Source organism: Spinacia oleracea, chromosome 4 (assembly GCF_020520425.1).
Source record: "Spinacia oleracea cultivar Varoflay chromosome 4, BTI_SOV_V1, whole genome shotgun sequence".
Lineage (NCBI taxonomy): Eukaryota > Viridiplantae > Streptophyta > Magnoliopsida > Caryophyllales > Amaranthaceae > Spinacia > Spinacia oleracea.
In genome coordinates this window covers 6,264,557-6,284,242 of record NC_079490.1, presented here as the reverse complement: position 1 = coordinate 6,284,242, position 19,686 = coordinate 6,264,557, and the positions used below count along the sequence as shown (strand labels likewise).

The window sequence follows — 19,686 nt, the reverse complement described above, 5'->3', positions numbered from 1 at the left end:
GAATGCAAAGCGAACACAAGAAATGGCTTCAGGATAATACCGTAAAATTAACAACAAGTAGACATTCATTTTCTGAAGATTTGATAATAGAAATTTTATCTTGGTTGCCGGTGAAAACCCTATTGCAATTTAGGGTTGTTTGCAAATCATGGTTAGCTATGATTAAAAGCCATCATTTCATCTCAAAGCATCTGAAAAATTACTATACCAACAACGATGATGATCGTCGCGGTTGTCTCATTGCTCAATATACGGTTACTCAGGCGCGTGAAATCAACGTTTGTGAATTATTGATAGATGATAAACAAAAAAAGAGTCAAGGCATATGAACGACTATATACACCCGTTTATAATAATACATATATATGTGGGCCATGTAACGGGATATTTTATGTGTATCGCTATTCGACGTCCGCATACGCTAAAATCGCCTGCAAAATTTAATGTGAAATGACGATGTTACCCTTATAAAAAAGAACCTCAATTCTTCACTTTTCACCTCAACTTTTCACTCTCAACTTTCCGGCAGCCCCTCTCACCCCGGTTCGATTTCCGGCAGCCCCACTTATTTTTTCCGGCATCCCCAATTCTACTTTGCGGGCTGACCACAACTTAGCTCCAACCACCATCTTGACCACCGCCACCCTCCACCGATCCACCGCCACCTACCACCGGCTTGAGCTGACCACCTCATGGACGACTTCGCTCCTTCAACGTCTTAGTCGTCGTCCATGATGGACGCATCGTCGCCGAAGGTATGAATTTTTTTTTTTTTTTGAATTTTCCGGCCGCCAAGAGATGGCGGCCGGAACCATGTCTTGGCCACCCAGAGATGGCGGCCCAAACCATGTACGGGCCGCCCAGAGATGGCGGCCCAAACCATGTCTTGGCCGCCCAGAGATGGCGGCCCAAACCATGTACGGGCAGCCCAGAGATGGCGGCCGCGACATGGTTTGGGCCGCCATCTCTGGGCGGCCCGTACATGGTTTGGGCCGCCATCTCTGGGCGGTCCAAATAATCTAATTTTTTTTTTATTATTCTTTTCGGAATTGTTGGCTAATTAAAAAAAATGAAATTGTTATAATTATTTGTTTATTTATTAATGTAGATTAGAAAATAATGTGAATTTATTTAATAATTTTTTATATAATGCCTTTATAATTTATATAATGTCTTAAGGAAAAATGAATAATTTTAATTTTTTTGGTGGTGAACTTGATTGGTGGAGGTGTTGGGCGGGAATGGTGGGGGTGGTTGGAGGTGGTGGGGGCTGAATGGGGTGGTGGGGGATGAATGGAGTGGTGGGCGTGAATAGGGTATGTGAAATTGGGAGGAGTTTTTCAGACTTGAATGGTGGGCTGGGGTGAGAGAGGAAGGAGAGGGGGTTCATTTTTATAAGGGTAATAACGTACTTTTGTCATTAAAACGAGGGCGTTTTTAGCGAAATAGGACGTCGAATAAAAATCCCCTATTTTATCTATGGAGTTTTGATTGTCGTGAACGACGTTTTCTCTGGAACCCTGCACTCAACGAATTAAAAACCTTGCCTCCATTAATTAAAAATCCTAATCTTCCACCCCATGTAGCTTTTCGTGCGTACGAGTCTTACCACTACAAGAAATTGTACTATCAACGACGGGAAATCCCGCCGCGAAAGGTCAATAATCGTTCATTAACGACGAGATTTCCTGGGGCCGTCGTTAATAGAAATCCCGTCGTAAATCCGTCGTAAAAGACATTTGCGACGGTTATTCCCGTCATTGTTTGGTTGTTAGCCCTGTCGCAAAAGGCTTTTGCAACGGGATTCTTGACCCGTCGTAATTAGGTTGTCGTTAAAGATACAAATTCTTGTAGTGCGTATACGGATTTGGATACGATCCATACACCAAAGATTACAAGGTTGTTGTTATCAAGAATTTTAAGGATCATGAAAGGGAAGAAGATACTCGCATCCCAAACTCGATCTTCATCTACTCCTTACGAAATGATTCTTGGAGATATTTGGGTGACCTTACAAAATATTATTACATACTACGTACATTTTAACAAATGTTACATCTTTGTGAATGATAGTGTCTTTTGGCTAGCGTCGGAGGATAGCGACGGTTTTGATTTGATGATTAGTTTCAACTTGGGTACCGATAAGTGTCGAGAGTGGCAACTTCCAAACTACGAGAAACCGACGGATTACGTGCGCCTTGCGGTATGTTACGACACTATTGTGTTACTTATTGGTTACGATTTTCGACAATTAGAAACGTCGAATTGTTACGTGATGTGGACGTTGAATGAAGGGGTTTGGACCAAGAAACACACCTTTAAGCTTGATATTGAAGACTATTATTGTCCACCACTTGGTCAATGGAAGGATAACAAACTCTTATTTAATTGCGGCGATCTTATTTTATATGACCTTGAAACTCAAGAAATATGGCGTTTGATATTTCCACATGGTTATTGTTGTAGAGTTATTTCTGCTTACAAGGAAAGTCTAGTTTCAATCGTTGACCGGAAAATGTGGATTAGCAATGAAGACTAGTTATTTGAAATAGTTGTAAGGTATGTTTTGATTTCTATTGTAGTCGTCGTATGACTATTTTATTAATGAATTAATTTTATTAACTTTTAAAAAAAATGTATGTTTTATTTATCTCATTTTTATCATCTTGACTTATTAAGACGGATTACAACTTATTTTAAATGCAAAATGCAAATTGCATTTATGTAACTAGGGGTGCTTATGAGCTCCCCGAACTCACGAGCTACTCGAACCCGACTCGGTCAAAGCTCGGTCAAAACTCGATTCGAATCAGCTCGACTCGAAAATTTAACGAGTCGAGTCGAGCAACTTGATACTCGACTCGAAAAGCTCGAATTATATATACATAATAAAAACTGTTATAAAAATATAAATGTTTTATTTTATCATTTTTATTCATCATTTTATGTTTTTTAATTCTTTAATAAAAATATTTTTTTTCTTCCTAAAATGGATGAATAAGTTATTAAGGACAAAAAAAAATAATCTAATTCGTCCATATGGATTACACATTTGGCAGTCAAAATGTCTTCTACCGTTACTCAACGTTGGTACATAAATAAGGGAGGAAAGAAGGAAGTAAGTATATTCATTTTGTCCCACATGGGCAAATAAGTGAGGGAGGAAAGAAGAAAATGTTATATTAACTTTGTCCCACATTGGTAAATAAGTGAGGGAGGAAAGGCTAAAAGGGTTATAAGTATTACTCTTTGAGTATGAAAGTGTACAAATCACTTCCATTGGACTTTCATTTGGGCTAATGGATATATTAATTTGGGGTATAAACTTACTTTTTATAAGATTTAAATTTGATTTAAGTCGAATTTAAACTCAATTTTAGGTTTTCAAGTCGATTACGAGTCGAGTTTTAGCTCGAGTGCTTGTGTTTTCGAGCCGACTTCGAGTCGAGTTCAAGCCGACTTCGAGCTTGAGTTTAGTTTTTGAGCTCGGCTTTGAGTTTTCGAGCTGATTTCGAGCCGATTTTGAGTCGAGTTCGAGCTCGGGTTTAGTTTTCGAGTTCGAGTCGAGTTTGAAAATTTTAAGCTCGCGAGTTTTCGAGTCGAGTCGGGTTTGACTATGAGTTTTCGAGTTCGAGTCGAGCTTAGCCAAACTCGAGCTCGACTCGGCTCATTAGCATCCCTATATGTAACCCTTATCCAACTTATCAAACCTCATTTGAACTTATTAGTTATGACATTAGTGAACATAAGGTGAGAAAAAGTACTACTACGTACTCCCTCCGTTCTATGATGATGTTTCAGTTTATAATTTTGATACTATTCATAATTGAAGATAATGTTCTAGTTTAGATCTTGTTTGATTCGTTTAATGGGTACTTTAATAAAATCAAATTTTATATTTTTTACTAATGTATAATTAGAGATATAAATAATACAAAATGTACATTGAACCAAGGGAGGAAGATTATCTTGTCCCATGAAGGGACTACGTGTAGGGAGCCTTATATACTAAGGTTTAGTCCCTTATTTGCAGAGCTAAGTGACGATATTATTCAAGTTGCTATTGAGATAAATGTTAGCATCTTCATGATGAATCCATTGCCTTCCTACCATATGGGGAATTCCTTTGAGAAATTACCTAAGGAATGGAGTTGTGGGATTGGTGGGAGAACAAAATTTGAAGTGGCTAATTATGTTCAAAATGCTATAGGTAAAGCATTAAGGTATACATGTACTGGCTTGACAAGGAACGATAAACATATGATGTTGGTTGATCGATAGTAACGAAGTTGCTCTTCATAGGCAAACTTGGATTTGCGATCTCAGGGAAGATCGGTTCAGGATCATGGGATCCTTTTCTATCAGATAGGAAGGGTTGTTGCACAAAATTTACTTCTAAGTAATTGCCCGATAGATCATATATCTAACTATATGAAGAAGAAATCATGTAACGAAGGGGATTCTTATTTGTGCAAATGGTACCTCGAACTTGGAACGAGCATGAAGAAATTAACGATACTTCTTTATCTTTTGAGTTGTTCATGTTTACAAACTACAAAGTGTTGGTTGTATACCTTGATTAGAGGATTTGTCGTGTACTCAATGTCTAAAATCAATTACGTTGTATAAACATGTGAGTTGTGACTTGTGAGATGTTCGGGAGTTGGTTGTTTGTGTACCTTAATTAGAGGATCTACAATGCATGGACAAGAACAACCTGTCTAGCTTGCTTAAGTTGCTTGCCACAAACTTGTATCTTTCCCTAACCACTTTGCATTGACAAGCTAGATGCAAAGTTGAGATATAGCCCAATTTACATACCATTGTGGATTTGTGGATGATCTTACACCTATACAAGTTTGTAAAACTCACACACGCTACACTTTTAAGCAGTGACGAATCTACATTGTATCATGGGTGATCCAACATACACCCCGAATCAAAACAAAACTATGGAAACATGTTATTCTTGTCAGTTTCCCTTCGCTTTACACTACGAGGCCGAGTATAATTTTGCGTACGACACTCCAATTAACATCATGGTCCCGCCTTTGCTTCTAAGACTCTATGGTCGAGTATGTTAGCGAATGTCACTCTATTTCTTCAATGCAGGATAATAAATACAATACCCACATAGTCACATGTATTATTTACTACTCCCTCCGTCTTTTTTTTTTTTTACGTTTGGTATTTTTCACGCGTTTTAACGAATAATTAATTTGCATTGAAATCCCTCAATTTTTATTATTTAAACGAGATAAATTACGTTTATTTATAATGTTTTCACCTTTATCAAAATTCTGATATTGGGAAATGAGAAAAATTTAATGTCCCAATGGAAAAGTGTGAGAGATTAAATGACCCAATGAATTTGATTGGTTAAAATAATAATTGGACACAAATTTTGATAGAATACTAAGTTATTTATGTGATAATATAAACGGATTTTTCATGAAATACCCCCGAATTTTGGCGTAATTCATCAAATGCCCCTCGACTTTCAGAAATTCATAAAATACCCCTATTTCAATACTTAATGTACCAAATACCCCGTGATGACGTCATCATCCCTAATTAACCCGATTAACACTTAATAAACAAAATAACCCCTAATTAACCCCTTAATCAACCCACCCATTAACCCCTAACTCACCATTTCAATAACCCACCAACCCACCAATTTTTTCCTTCCTTCCCTTCCTTTCCTCCCCATCTTACTGCTGTCATTGAAACCCATTATCAACAACCACCATTACCGTTGTACTCTTCTTCTTCAACAACGAAACTAAAACTAACAACTCTCCTAGTCTCCTTCAACTGCTCTTCCATTCAAAAAAATCCAGATAACAAAAACTAAATTATTTCCAGAAAAAAAAAATTCAAACAAAGGACAATAAGCAATAAGCTACATTAGAAACATGAATTGAAGAACACCCATTAAATTAAATGGAACCCAGAAAAGAACGAAGAGTTAAATTGAAGAATTTTTCCTATTCTTTCCAAAAATATGATTAAGGGTTTTGAGGGGTTGTCTTTCCGGCTTCAATTGCTTCTTTTTAACCACCATTTTTGACATCAACAATTTTTGGGGTTTCAAAACCCTAAATTACAAATGAGGATTTGATTATTGAGGTTGCTGGTTTTAGTTAAGAAATGAACTGATGGAGACAGTTTGTGCGAGTTGGCACCCCAAGAGAAGGTTGAAGATGGTGATTCGTAGGAGAGAGAAAGGGATGAGTAAATTGGAGGGTATAATTTGGGGAAAAAGAATCAATTAGGGGGGGGGGGGGTTTGTGTAGAGGAATTGTGTAATTGGGGTTTGAATTTAGGATTAGGGAGAGAGAAAGAGGAAGAAGACGACGCTGAAGGTGAATGAAAGGGTGGTGGTTGCAGGGTGGTGGTTGCAATAAGGTAGTGGGTTAATGGAAGGAGGAAGGGGAGAGAGAAATAGAAAAAGAAATGGGTGGGTTAATGGGTTAATGGGGATAAGTTAATTAGATTTGTTAATGGGTGGGCTGATTTGGGGGTTAATTAGACGTTAATTGGTAGATTATGAGGTTGATGACGTCACTAGGGATATTTGGTACATTAAGCATTGGAATAGGGGTATTTTATGAATTTCTGAAAGTCGAGGGCATTTGGTGAATTAAGCTAAAATTCGGGGGTATTTCATGAAAAATCCGCAATATAAAAGGAAATATAAAAAACATTTTAAAATACCCAAAAAGAAAAACGTAAAAAACAAAAAGAGACGGAAGGAGTACGTGTTACTCCATACTTAGTATTTGGTCACCAAACAACAAACTAATTATAAGGGGCCACTAATATTTAATTTTCTCACTAACTAACTAGAAGACTAATAGTAGTATTTGCTAATTCTACGGGTGGATCGGTCCCTTCAAGGCTTCAATTCGTCCCTAAGCGATAGCCATGTGTAAACAATAGGGATAGGAGAGAGAATTGTCCATTCAATTAAGCTTTTACTTGAAAATGGCTTGAGTTTTGATATAGTCCACTAACTAAATCTTAACCAACAGGGCAACAGGAGATGGGGATCTTTCATAGCCGACGAAACACGATACTATACTTTTTATCCCACTTTAAATCTCACCCATGAATGATGGAAATTTAATGCGACAACTATTATGTTGTAGACATTGTAGCTACAAAATACGGTAAGATACAAACAAAAACAAACCGAAACTAATTGTTTGACAATTTTTTTATATTTGAGAAAGATTAAGGGGTCTTGTCTTAAGATTTTTTCACATATTAGAGCAACATCAACGCTAAGTCTTTAAGATTTGAATTTTGCTGACATGTCATATGACTCATCTAGTCTTAAGATTACATATATCAATTTGTAGCATTGAAGTGAGATAGTTTTAACTGGAGTCTTGAAAAACTAAGACTCAACTTAAGACTCAATGTGTGAGTTAAATAAAATAAAAATTTAAAGATGTTATATTATTTGAGATGTTTTAAATGAGTTTGAGGGGTGAAGAGCTAAATTTGGATGAGTCTGAAGAAGTCTTAACAAAATTTAATTAATTAAATATTAGTGGAAAGCTGACATGACATATGAAAAAAGTCTTAAGATAAGACCCCCTTGACGTTGCTCTTATGTCAGCATTTTGCTATTATTAAATAATTAAATTATAATTAAAACTCCTTAAAATTCAATCAAATTTAGCTCTTCACCCTTCAAATTAACTTGTTTAATACTTGTATATTTATGCACTATTTATTATTTTATTATTTTACTCAACTCACACAAGGAGTCTTAAGTGGAGTCTTAGTTTTTCAAGACTCGGTTTAAGACTTTGGCAAAACTCATCCACTTCAATGCTACAAATTACTCTGTTTAATCTTAAGACTATGTGAGTCATATGCCATGTCGGCATAACTCAAGTCTTAAGATATAGGGCTGATCATTATATCAAATATTTCTTAATATGGTAGTTTTTCCGACCTATTGAAGGAGAAAATTGATCTTTTTAATAGTTTGCATTCAATTTAACTGTAACTAAAATTGGTTCGGTCTTAAACTGTTTCTTAAAGGGTTTTAGACAGGGTCGAAGAGCTGGAAATTATTGACTTGGAGACCAGACTGATTGTCTTTGGTCAGGTCCTTTCCAGTCTATTTTCGATCCGAGTGTGTTTTTGAAATCCGCTATCATACATATCTAAGTTTTTCATATCTACCACCTACCAAGTGGCCAATTACCCGCCAATGTGGATTCAAATCACATCCACTCGATCCACCACCCAAGTAGATATCCATTATCCGCATATTACCCACTTATACCCATCTACTATCACATACACTCTCCTATATCCGCACGAGAGTTTTTTTTAAGGAAACATTTGAGTAGTTTTGTTTAAAAATTACAAAATTGTTGTAGGTATAAAGTAAGGATTTGGCGGACGGGTGAATATGGAGTGGGTAGGCGGATATGGGATGAGTATTACTTTATACTTCGTATACACCAGACCACCACCTACCTACTACTCGATCATGCATGACGGGTATAATTTTTGATATCCATACCCTCTCACTACCCGCCAAAGTCATATATATACTCGCTCCAATCACTACAAGAATTTGTATTTATTCATGACAACTCAATAATAACGGGTCAAAAATCTCGTCGTAAAAGGTTTTAGAGACTGGGCTAACAACTAAATAAAGACTGGAACAACCGTCACAAACGCCTTTTACGACAGGATAACGACGGGATTTTCTATCAATGACGACCTCCTTTTATGACGGGTTCGCGACAAGAATCTCACCACGTACTATTGGCCTTTAGTATGGTAAACTTTCTTGAAGTGAATTAATTGAGACGGATATGACACAAAATCCATAAAATTGTACCCACATGTCATCCCTATATGAGATGTACAGTGTATAAGTGTAGATAAAAGTATACCTTAACTGTCCTTAAGTTGTTTTCCATGTTTCGCTATTGTTTAATTTCAACACTATTTATATTTGTATCTAGACATTAAGGCAAGTATTTTCAACCACCAAAATGCAACAAAGTTATCACAAATTCACTTCTCTAACCAAAATAGATGAAGGATTGTTTCACAAAAACACCTTGGTTTTCAATGTGGAAGACACTTTACTAAAATCATCTTCATTGTTCCCTTACTTCATGTTGGTGGCTTTCGAAGGAGGAGGGCCATTAAGAGCCCTAATCTTGCTCTTCATGTACCCATTTTTGTGCATCTTGGGAGAAAAAATGAGATTAAAAATCATGATTTTTATTAGCTTTTTTGGTGTAAAAAAACAAAATTTTCGAATAGGAAGAAGTGTTTTGCCAAAGTTCTTCTTGGAAAATGTTGGTTGTGAAAGCCTTGAAGTGGTGATGAGGTTTAGTAAGAAAATGGGAGTGACCAATTTGCCTAAGATTATGGTTGAAGATTTTCTCATGAATTATTTGGGTGTTGAAGATATTTATGGGCCAGAAATTCGAGTTTTTGGTGGTTATTACATTGGTTTGTTGGATAATTCGGGAAAAGAAATTATCTTTGCTCATATGATGTCTCAACAAAGTCAATATGTAGGGATTTGTAGCATCAACAACTCTTTCAAGACTTGCCCCTTCACCTATATCAAGGTATTTCACCCTTCCAACAAGCATCTATATATGTACAAGCATGTTTAAAATATGAATTCGGATTAGGTAAATTTGTTAAAAACTAGTACCTTAATAAATTTGAGTTTTTGCGAAAAACTATCTTATAAAAAAAGTATTGTTGTAATATATACTACCTTACGTTGGATTATGAACTTTGATTCAAGATTACGGGATTGACTTTACTATGTGTATCTCACATGGTCGTCGTATCTAACGGAGAAAATGATAATTAAGAGGCACGTAAGATGCATATGGTAAAGTCAATCCCGGAACTTGAGTCAATGTTCATAATTCGGAAAAATGTAGTATCTTACAACATAAAATTTTTATAAGGTAGTTAACATTTTTCTTATAAGGTAGTTTTTCGCAAAAACACAATTTATTAAGGTAGTTTTTGACAAAATTACCCTCCGGATTAAATAATTTATCGAAAATGATAAAGGTCGCAACATGTCACCTTTAAGCCGTGTCACAATGATGACATGACATGATTATGTGTCATGATTTAAATTGCAAACTAAAATATTTAACTTATATAACCTATTATACATGTTTCAAAAAAAGTTAGGAAAATCTTAATATTCTAATTTGTTTCCTTCTTTATATGAACTACCTTATTTACATATTTTCATAGTAAAAATATTGCATTGATAGTAAAAAAAATTGTTGGCGCATAGCCTACGTGACACCTATATATATACCAATTAAACATTGACACGTAAAATCTTGCGACCTTTAACATCACCCATAATCTATTGCTTTACATATGTAAATCTTGGATGCGCTACTGATTCAGAATTTCAAATTAAATAATATTTTATTGCTTCACATATATGTGCAGGATATCTATTTGGTATTCAAGGATGATAAGAAGAGTTGGAACAATCTTCCAAGAGAAAAGTACCCAAAACCCTTGATATTCCACGATGGTAGACTAACATTTATGCCCACACCACTAAACACCCTAACCATGTTTTTGTGGCTACCATTTGGGATTATCCTTAGCATCACAAGAGTACTCTTTGTAATTCTCTTACCTTACCAAATATCCACACCCGCCTTAGCGTTCATAGGACTAAAATTATCTTATTCTCCTTCTAAAAACAACCATATGCATATTATTAGTAAACCTAAAAATTCAAAAGGGGTGATCTACGTATGCAATCATAAAACGTTACTGGATGCAGTATACGTCTCATACATTTGTAGGACGAATCTAACAACACTTTCCTACGGGATAAGCAAATTGTCCAAATTCCTATGTCCAACCGATACAATTGCCTTAACAAGAGACAGGGAGAAAGATGCTACGATCTTGTACAAGGTATTAAGCCAAGGGAGAAACGTTATTTTGTCCCCTGAAGGGACTACGTGTAGGGAGCCTTATATATTACGGTTTAGCCCCTTATTTGCTGAGCTAAGTGATGACGTCATTCCGGTTGCTATTGAACCAAATGTTAGCATGTTTTATGGGACAACCGCAAGTGGGATTAAAGCCTTTGATCCTTTCTTCTTCTTGATGAATCCATCGCCTTCCTATTATGGGAAATTCCTTGAGAAATTGCCTAAGGAATGGAGTTGTGGTATTGGTGGAAAAACAAAATTTGAAGTGGCTAATTATGTTCAAAATGAGATAGGTAACGCATTAGGTTATACGTGTACTAGTTTGACAAGGAAAGATAAGTATATGATGTTGGCTGGTACTAATGGATTTGTTAATTAGAACACGTTACGTTGTTTGGTTGTAGTAACTAGTAAGTTGTGATATGGAAAAATGTGGTGCCAAAAAGAGTTGAGGTCTTCTTGTAAAGGGTACTCACTATAAGAAATCACCAATTTTCCGACCGCTAAAATTAGTCGGAAAAAAGCTGAAAATAGTCGCTAAAAACGTTTGCGACTGAAAGTAGTCGGTAATCGTATCATTAAATACGCAAAGACAATACTTGTGATTATGGTCGTTTTTTTTGTCTTTTAACACGTATGCTTTGCAAGGAATTATGTTTATTGATCTATTCTCAAAACTTAAAGAAATATGGTTGATGATTTAATATTCTACCTAACCTATTTTAAGGGGAATATATATCCCCTTATCTACTTAAGGGTGCGTTCTATTCACCTGATTTTCACTTATTTTTTCTGAACTTATCTTATCTGAACTTATCTGAACTTATCTAAACTTAACTGAACTTATCTGAACTTATCTAAACTTATCCGAACTTATCAAAACTTATTTTAGTTATAAGTTGTATTTGGTCAACCCTTATTTTTCCTGAACGTATCTTATCTGAACTTATTTTTCATGAAATAAGTGAAAATAAGGTGAACAGAACAGAACCTTACTTACAGTCACAAAAATCTTCGTGTTAATTACATTGGGAAAAGAAAATGTAGAATATGGATACTCGTTCTGTGGTTCATGTAAAAAAATCAAGAAATATTTTTTTGGGGGTGCAATGTTCATGTATACATGCATGATTTGTTTTTCTTTTTGTTTTTTTTTTAACGAGATGTATATATGAAGTTATGAACTTAATTACGTATGATTTGTAGGAAAAAAATTATTTCATACAATACAAGACGTTTATACGCATAAGAACAATGGTGTCATCATTAAAGAAAACTTTAAAACATAATTATATAGTGATAAGGTGTAACTATGGGTGGACACGAACAGAACTGCTCGTGAATATTTTGAAAATCAGAATCAGCTCGGTTAAAGTTAAGTTCGAATTCGATTCATTTATAAATAAGCCGAGATCGAGCTCGAAAACATATAGTTAAATTAAAGGCGTAAAGCATTAGGATATACGTGTACCAGCTTGACAAGGAAAGATAAGTATATCAGTATATGATGTTGGCTGGTACCAACGGATTTGTTAATTAGAAACACGTTGTTTGGTTGCAATAAGTTGTGATAAGGAAAAAAATGTGGTACCAAAAGGAGTTGGGGTCTTCTTGTGAAGGGTACTTATCGTATCATAACTATCATTAAATACATAAAGACAATTACTTGTGATTGTGGTCGTCTTTTTGTCTTTCCTATGCTTTGCAAGGAATTACGTTAATTAATCAATTCTCAAAACTTCCACAAATGTGGTCGATGAATTTATATTCTACTAAGCTAATTTAAGGGGATATATATCCCCTTATCTACTCACTCACAAAGTCACAAAAAATCTTGATGTCACATTGGTAAAAAAAAAATGTATAATATAGATACTTGTTCATGTGGAAAAAAAAGTATAATATGGATACAAGTTCATGTAAAAAAGAATTGGTGCAATCAATATTTTTATGAGTGAAATGTTCAATTTTTTTTAATGGTGAAGAAAGTACATTAGGAGGCCCTTCTTGCGTGGGTAACCCCTAAGTAATCGTTTGTAATAATAGAAAGTAAACCAGGGCTTGACCCTGGGTCAATGTTTATGCTATTGGGGACTAGATGGCCGACATTCGCGATCCAATGAGCTGTTTGATTTGCTTCTCTGTAGATGTGCGAGATATTCCATAATTCAAAATGTTGGAGCAGTTTTTTAATATTTGTGATGATTGTGTACGTGTAGTCTCCAAGGGGTAGACCAAACACCTTTGAATGTATTGATGACTAAGAGATTGTCTCCTTCGATGTAGATGCATTGAACTTGTAACTTGATTGTTTCTTGAATTCATTTGTGGAGGGCAGTAGCTTCAATTCAACCATGAAGACTTCAGAGGATCCGAGATTAAAAGCAAAGGCATACAACTGTTGTCCCCTGTGATTTCTGATGATGAAGCATGATGCTGCTGACGAGTTTTTAATGAGTCGTCAAAATTGAGCTTAAGGTGGTTAATTGGGGGCCGCGTCCAGCGAACTAAGATGGAGGTGGTGCAGTGGTGCGGTGGTGGCGGTGAATGAAGTGGATGGGGCACCTGCTTGTTGTAGGTCATCTAAATGATTCCTAAAGGCCCATTCTGAATTGGTTGAATGAGCCGTGAAGTAGATTTTGATATAGTTGAAAGTAGCATTATTGAAAAAGCAATTATTTCTTTCTTTTCAGATGGCCCAAATAGTAAAAATTATCTTGATCAACGTTTTTGGGAACTTCCAGAGAGCTTATAGAAGATCTATCAGGTGGGGTGATTGGGGACATAAAGTCGATCCATTTTTTTAACAGACCAATGTTCCAAGAGTTGCGAACAACGGCGACAGTGGATAAAATGGTGATCAATGGTTTCAACATAAGTATCACAAAGGGGGCATACATCAGTGGGTATGATGTGTCGTTTAAAAAGCGTGTCACGAACCGCAATACTTTTGTGACCAATTTGCCAGAGAAAGATTTTGATTTTAGGCGGGATATCCATTTTCCAGATCCAGTGGAAATCCTACTTAGGGCCTTTAAGGGGATATCATAAGCTAGCCAAGTTGTTGACTTTACAGAGAAGGTACCTGACGTGGGCCCCCAAATTGGGGTATCAACGGTTGGATGAAGGGGGAGAGGGAGTCCCGGTGAAATGTTCAATTGCTCATGTATACAACATATATATGAATGATTTTTATAGGGGTTGTATATATGAACTTGATAATGTACGATTTGTAGGAAAGACTAAAGAGTGTGTCTCACACGAGACTACCATATGAATAAAAATGCTGATGTCATCATTAAAAACATACAATTACACACTGATAAAGTATAACCATTTGAGTGTAGAAAATAATTAAGTTAAGATAACTATTTAATAATAATAAACTCCGTAACTATTTGTTAAGAATTTGGTCTTATACAACAAGTCATATGTAGTTTAACCCTCATCATTAAAAAAAACTAGATTAGTGAAGAAAAAATAAATGAAATAGAGATAGAGGCGACATCGTATGCAACTTAACACTCATCAGTCATCGTTAACACGAGAGAAAAGGGGAAAACCCCAATTAAGGTACTCGAATTTGAAGCACGCAAAATTGTAGTGAGCTTGATTTCTGGGCTTGAGCTTTAAGTGCAAAAATGATTTCAATTTGGCGGCAGATCTCCAGAACTTTCACTTCTCCATCGACAGCTTCAATTCCAGCATTTGCACCTCCGTCTTCTAGATTCTCCTCCACTTCATCTCCGTACTTAGGTACGATTTTTTCAAATTAGTTTCTATTTTTTCTTAATTTGTTTGTATTTAATTGAATATTGCGATGAATTTGCAATTTGAATTGATCAAAGAAATACCCAGAATTTTTTTCCGCTTTCTACGAGTTTTGGGGTTAGGGTTTAGGGTTTAAGACATTTAGGGTTTACTCGTCTCCCTGTAAGATGAGCTTTTTCGTTTAAGCTTCAGATTTCTTATTAATCATTAACCTTTGCGGTGCTGACATCTGAAAATGACGTGATTTTCATTTTTGTGGGATGAAAAATCTACTAGTTTTCAGTCGTGTTTGCTTCTTTTTCCCTGATTATTTGCAAAGATGATTGCGTTTATTTATTTATTAGAGAAAAGCAAGAAAATGTTCTCCTTTACCTTTGTTATGAGGTTAAGTTTCCGCATTCAGATTCTAATTTGTGGACTTTCCTTTATTATGATGAGAAATGCAATTAGAATTTGTGCAGAACCCGTTAGAGATTTCCCTTTTCAGTTTTTTGGGTTAACATTTTAATGATGTATTGATGTGTGATTTGATATGGCAGTGAAGGTCGGTATACCAGAATTCTTGAGGGGGATAGGGAACGGAGTGGAGGCTCATGTGGAGAAGCTTGAGTCTGAGTTTGGGGACCTTCAAAGGTTGCTTGTTGTTCGCACTCTCAAACTCAAGAAGCTCGAAATTCCGTGTAAACATGTAAGTATTTCTCTTGATACCTTTGTAGTTTGTTGCTGAGAGATTGTCGTGCTTTGGTTTTGTATCTAATTTATCTATCTCAAAACTTCATTTCTGGTCCAACTTTTCCTCATTTATAGGTAGTGATGGTTTAGTAAAGCTGTCATGTTACAATTTCTTGGTAGTAGATTTTGTTTGAGATTCAGTAAAAATGGAACCAACTTTAACATGTTTGGATTCTGGACTATCACGACTGTGTTTCAGAGGAACAAGTAAATTAGATGAGGCTCTAACTTTGAGCTCCATATCCGTGGCTGTGTTGTTAATGTGGCTCTGTGGCTGCGTTGTCAATGTGGCTCTAACTAATGTGGCTCTGTGTCTGTGTTGTCAATGTGGCTCTAACTAATGTGGCTCTGTGTCTGTGTTGTCAATGTGGCTCTAACCGATTGCGGCATTGTGAATGTAGAAACTTAAGTTCCATATCTGTGGTGCTGGAAGTACAAAACAAACTTTGAATTGATGCCAGACTATTGGAGAGTGTAGAAAATTGGATCATATTGTACTTGGACACATCTATTGATGTGCTGAATATTGTTATTCATAGTATTCATAATGTTTTCTGCAACAGGCAGTAGACAGTTATTCATGTGTAAAATACTACTCTAGGAAAATTGGATGTAGGTTAGCAAAACAAAAAGAAAAAGAGAAGGGAAGGGTGAGTGTTGGAGAAATAAGCCAAAAGCATTGTTTGCGATAGATGTATTGAATCATACCGATTGAGGGTTTTAGCTGCACACTGATTGTTCTCGACAAACCAGAAGTGTAAACGTTATGAGCCATTTTATACTCTTGTAGAGGGATTCACATTAGGTGTTGTTTATATTGTTGGCTTGTAGAGTTGAGGCAATGGAAAGAGTTCTGATTGGGGAGCACTTCTGCTCTTTGGAACTTTAATTGCCTTTAAATATGGTTCCAGTTTTTTGTTTTTTTGATAAGTCATTTCAGATCTTTAACACGTTAAAATTTTGGCTGTTCGTGCGATGCACGGATTAATATTATTAAACTATCAATAATTGTAAATCTTTTTAGAGGGAAAGATAGAGTAGGTTATCAATAATTTTACTTAACAAACATGCACCGCATAGGATATAAATGTATCATAGTTTTTATTATTATAGAAGTCTATATTTTAAGTTAATTTATTAAGCAACTCCGTTATCTTAATGAAAAATGACGATGATAGTTTATCACCTTCAAAGTTAGGTCCTACGTACTGGGCTCCATTTAATCATTTTTGTTGATCTCCATTTAATCTTATTTTGTTGTAATTTGGTGTTTGCTTCCTATAACGTGTTTGGCTTTAGTTTGACAATAGTCCAATCAAGATTACCCCTTCCAATAAGGTAAAGTAATGCTAATAATTACAGAGTACTCCGTATTAATTAGATGTTTATGATTAGCTAGAGTTTTTTCTAAAAATATTTGTTAGAAAAATAGAATATGGTCATATGCTAAGATCTTCACCTGTATGGATGTATTAATATTGACGCCCTTAATTCATACGATGGTAGGTCACATATTCAAATTCCCCTAATTCATTCGAACCTTAAAAAAAGTACGCACCAAAAAAATAATCTACAGTCCTATGATAAAGAATATTACTACAAACCAACTAAGATAATTTCAAAAGTTCAAGAACAATAGTTAATAGCGTAGGGGAAATTCTTCTTAAAACTCTATTGCAATACATTTTCTACATCCCACAGTCACACACTAATATCAACATGATTTAACATAATTAGAAATTTATAATACACAATTAAATAGTATTAAAAAAATGTACATAATTATGAATAGAAATTAAATATAGGGATATTTTTATTATGACACAACATATTGTCATATACTCCGTATGAATTACGTGTTACAAGCAAAACAATTCGCTGCACAAGGCAGACAAATTCGTAGGAACTATTATACCCCTTGAAGCACCACGAACCATTGCATTTACACGCGCAACATAATCAAGCAAGAGTATACAATTGTCCACCTTCAAGTATACCTTTGATTTACATGCCATGACACCACACATGGATGCAAATCCACAAAAACCCACATCAAATTTGATGTTCAACCAAGTATTAAGGAAGGGGATTGTTTGTTGACTGCCATCTTTTAAGAAAGCATTACCTCGGAACCCACTTGTAACTGTGCAGCAAGCTAGCTCAGCCACGGCAATCTATCTGACTGCATTCATGAAGTCTTTCATTGATTTCTTCAGCCATAGCATCCCAATAAGAATTTGATATAATTTCCCCTTGAATTAACATAAGGGCGGGATCATCGGAAACTCAAACTTGTGTTTGTCTCTCTACATACCCATAGTTGATTATAGCCTGATGAATTTATAAGAGAATTAGATACGTTTAATCACAATCCTTAACTTATCCGAGCATCGTTTGATAACATTTGAAATTCTATCTTATTTTTAAAACCGGATAATTAAATCTTTTTTCTCTTATTATCTTTTACTTAACACTAATTTATCTTTTTAATTACTTCTAACAAAATTTATCTCTTATTATTAAAAAGATAAATTAGTGTTAAGTAAAAGATAATAAGAGAAAAAAGATTTAATTATCCGGTTTTAAAAATAAGATAGAATTTCAAATGTTATCAAACGATGCTCGGATAAGTTAAGGATTGTGATTAAACGTATCTAATTCTCTTATAAATTCATCAGGCTATAATCAACTATGGGTATGTAGAGAGACAAACACAAGTTTGAGTTTCCGATGATCCCGCCCTTATGTTAATTCAAGGGGAAATTATATCAAATTCTTATTGGGATGCTCTAATGGTCTCTTAAAGAATTCCTAGCATTTTAAAAGGGCCTATTACTCCAATGGTTCAGGGTCAAGACGCTCTAATGGTCCTATATGATTGATGCCTTGATGGTGATTTCAAATGCGTTAAACTATTTTGATTTGATATTCGTTTATACATGAATTTGTTTCACTTCCATATTTTATTATAGTTTACTTCCCTCAGTGCAAAAAAAGTTATCACGTCAAACTTGTACCAAAGTACCTGTTGTAATAGGCTAGCCGTGTCCTTTCCTTCTACACACTCAATAAGCCAATTTATTCCGGTCTGTTAGGAAATGTTAGAACTATTTTCCAAATGCATGACTATTGTTTCCAGATTAAAGGAGTAACTTTCTTTTACCATGAATTTCTCACATAAAGATACTTGTATGAGCTTCTGATAAAATTTTCATTTTGCTTGTCAGAGAAAGCTGATACTGAAGTTTGCCCACAAATACAGAGTTGGACTTTGGAGGCCACGATCTGACATGGTGAAAGTTTAGCTCCTTGTTGATCAGCTGTTTTTTAAAGTGGTGCTGAAAATTGAAGATTACGCTTCACCTATCTGAATCAAAATTGTACCTGGACGTCCTCTGGATTTGGGACTGCCATTAACCTCGACCTGTTCCGAATTATATGGATCGAGTTTTTGATTTCATTTGTGAATCTTGATGTGGGGTGGTTCAGTCTCATGAAATAATTTTGCACTGATCTTATTTTGTTCCTTGTTGATTCCCTTATGATTATAGAATTTATGATAATATTAGTTCTAGCTGTTTTTTTTTCTGCAGTTTATGTGATGCTGTCTTTGATTCTTTTTCCTTCCACTTCTCTTTTGGATTTGATTTCCCAGCTGAAATGAGCACACCTCCTTATGACCTTATCCAGCCTCGCTGCATCCGGGTTCACTTTGCACCTACCTTCTCTTGATGGCTGTCAGACTTGACACTCGCGGCTTAGCTCCGCCATCTCAAAATTACTAAATAACCCTTTTTGTGTTGTTTTATTCAAAATGCCACCGGATATATACATATCGATACATATTTAGGTATAACTAAAAGTATTTGTAATAACACATTACAAAAACACAAATCTTTTAAGGTAATAGAAAAAAATCGAGAATTTACTATCAGAAAGGAAGTTGGCAAAGCGCAGATATATTACTCGTATGCGTTGTTGTGTAAAACTACAAGCTGAGGTAAGTATTTAGAGGGGAAATGTGTTACTATTGCAGTATGACAAGTTTGACTATTTACTACGATGTACAATGACACAATGTGAATTGTCAAGTTTATTGTCAAACATGAAGAGCTGGTATTTGCAGGACATTCGTCACCGTCTTATACCTCATAATAATAAATATTTTTAAGGTTACCAAGGTAAAGAAACA

General features: G+C 35.4%; 2 protein-coding genes and 1 pseudogene across 2 annotated transcripts; all 3 read left to right on the top strand.

The window, feature by feature from the left end:
- Positions 1-900: 900 nt before the first annotated feature.
- On the top strand, positions 901-2,539 carry LOC130471278 (F-box protein CPR1-like; annotated as a pseudogene).
- Positions 2,540-8,957: 6,418 nt separating this feature from the next.
- LOC110775074 (probable glycerol-3-phosphate acyltransferase 2) lies at positions 8,958-11,668 on the top strand. The gene is made up of 2 exons (XM_021979673.2): positions 8,958-9,626; positions 10,489-11,668. Exons 1-2 carry the CDS (start codon positions 9,036-9,038, stop codon positions 11,368-11,370), a joined length of 1,473 nt encoding a protein of 490 aa, XP_021835365.2. The 5' UTR covers positions 8,958-9,035; the 3' UTR covers positions 11,371-11,668.
- A 2,806-nt stretch (positions 11,669-14,474) lies between these two features.
- On the top strand, positions 14,475-19,086 carry LOC110775073 (uncharacterized). The gene is made up of 3 exons (XM_021979672.2): positions 14,475-14,747; positions 15,302-15,450; positions 18,722-19,086. The coding sequence occupies exons 1-3, from the start codon at positions 14,633-14,635 to the stop codon at positions 18,797-18,799; spliced, it is 342 nt and encodes a 113-aa protein (XP_021835364.1). The 5' UTR covers positions 14,475-14,632; the 3' UTR covers positions 18,800-19,086.
- The last annotated feature ends 600 nt before the right edge of the window (positions 19,087-19,686 follow it).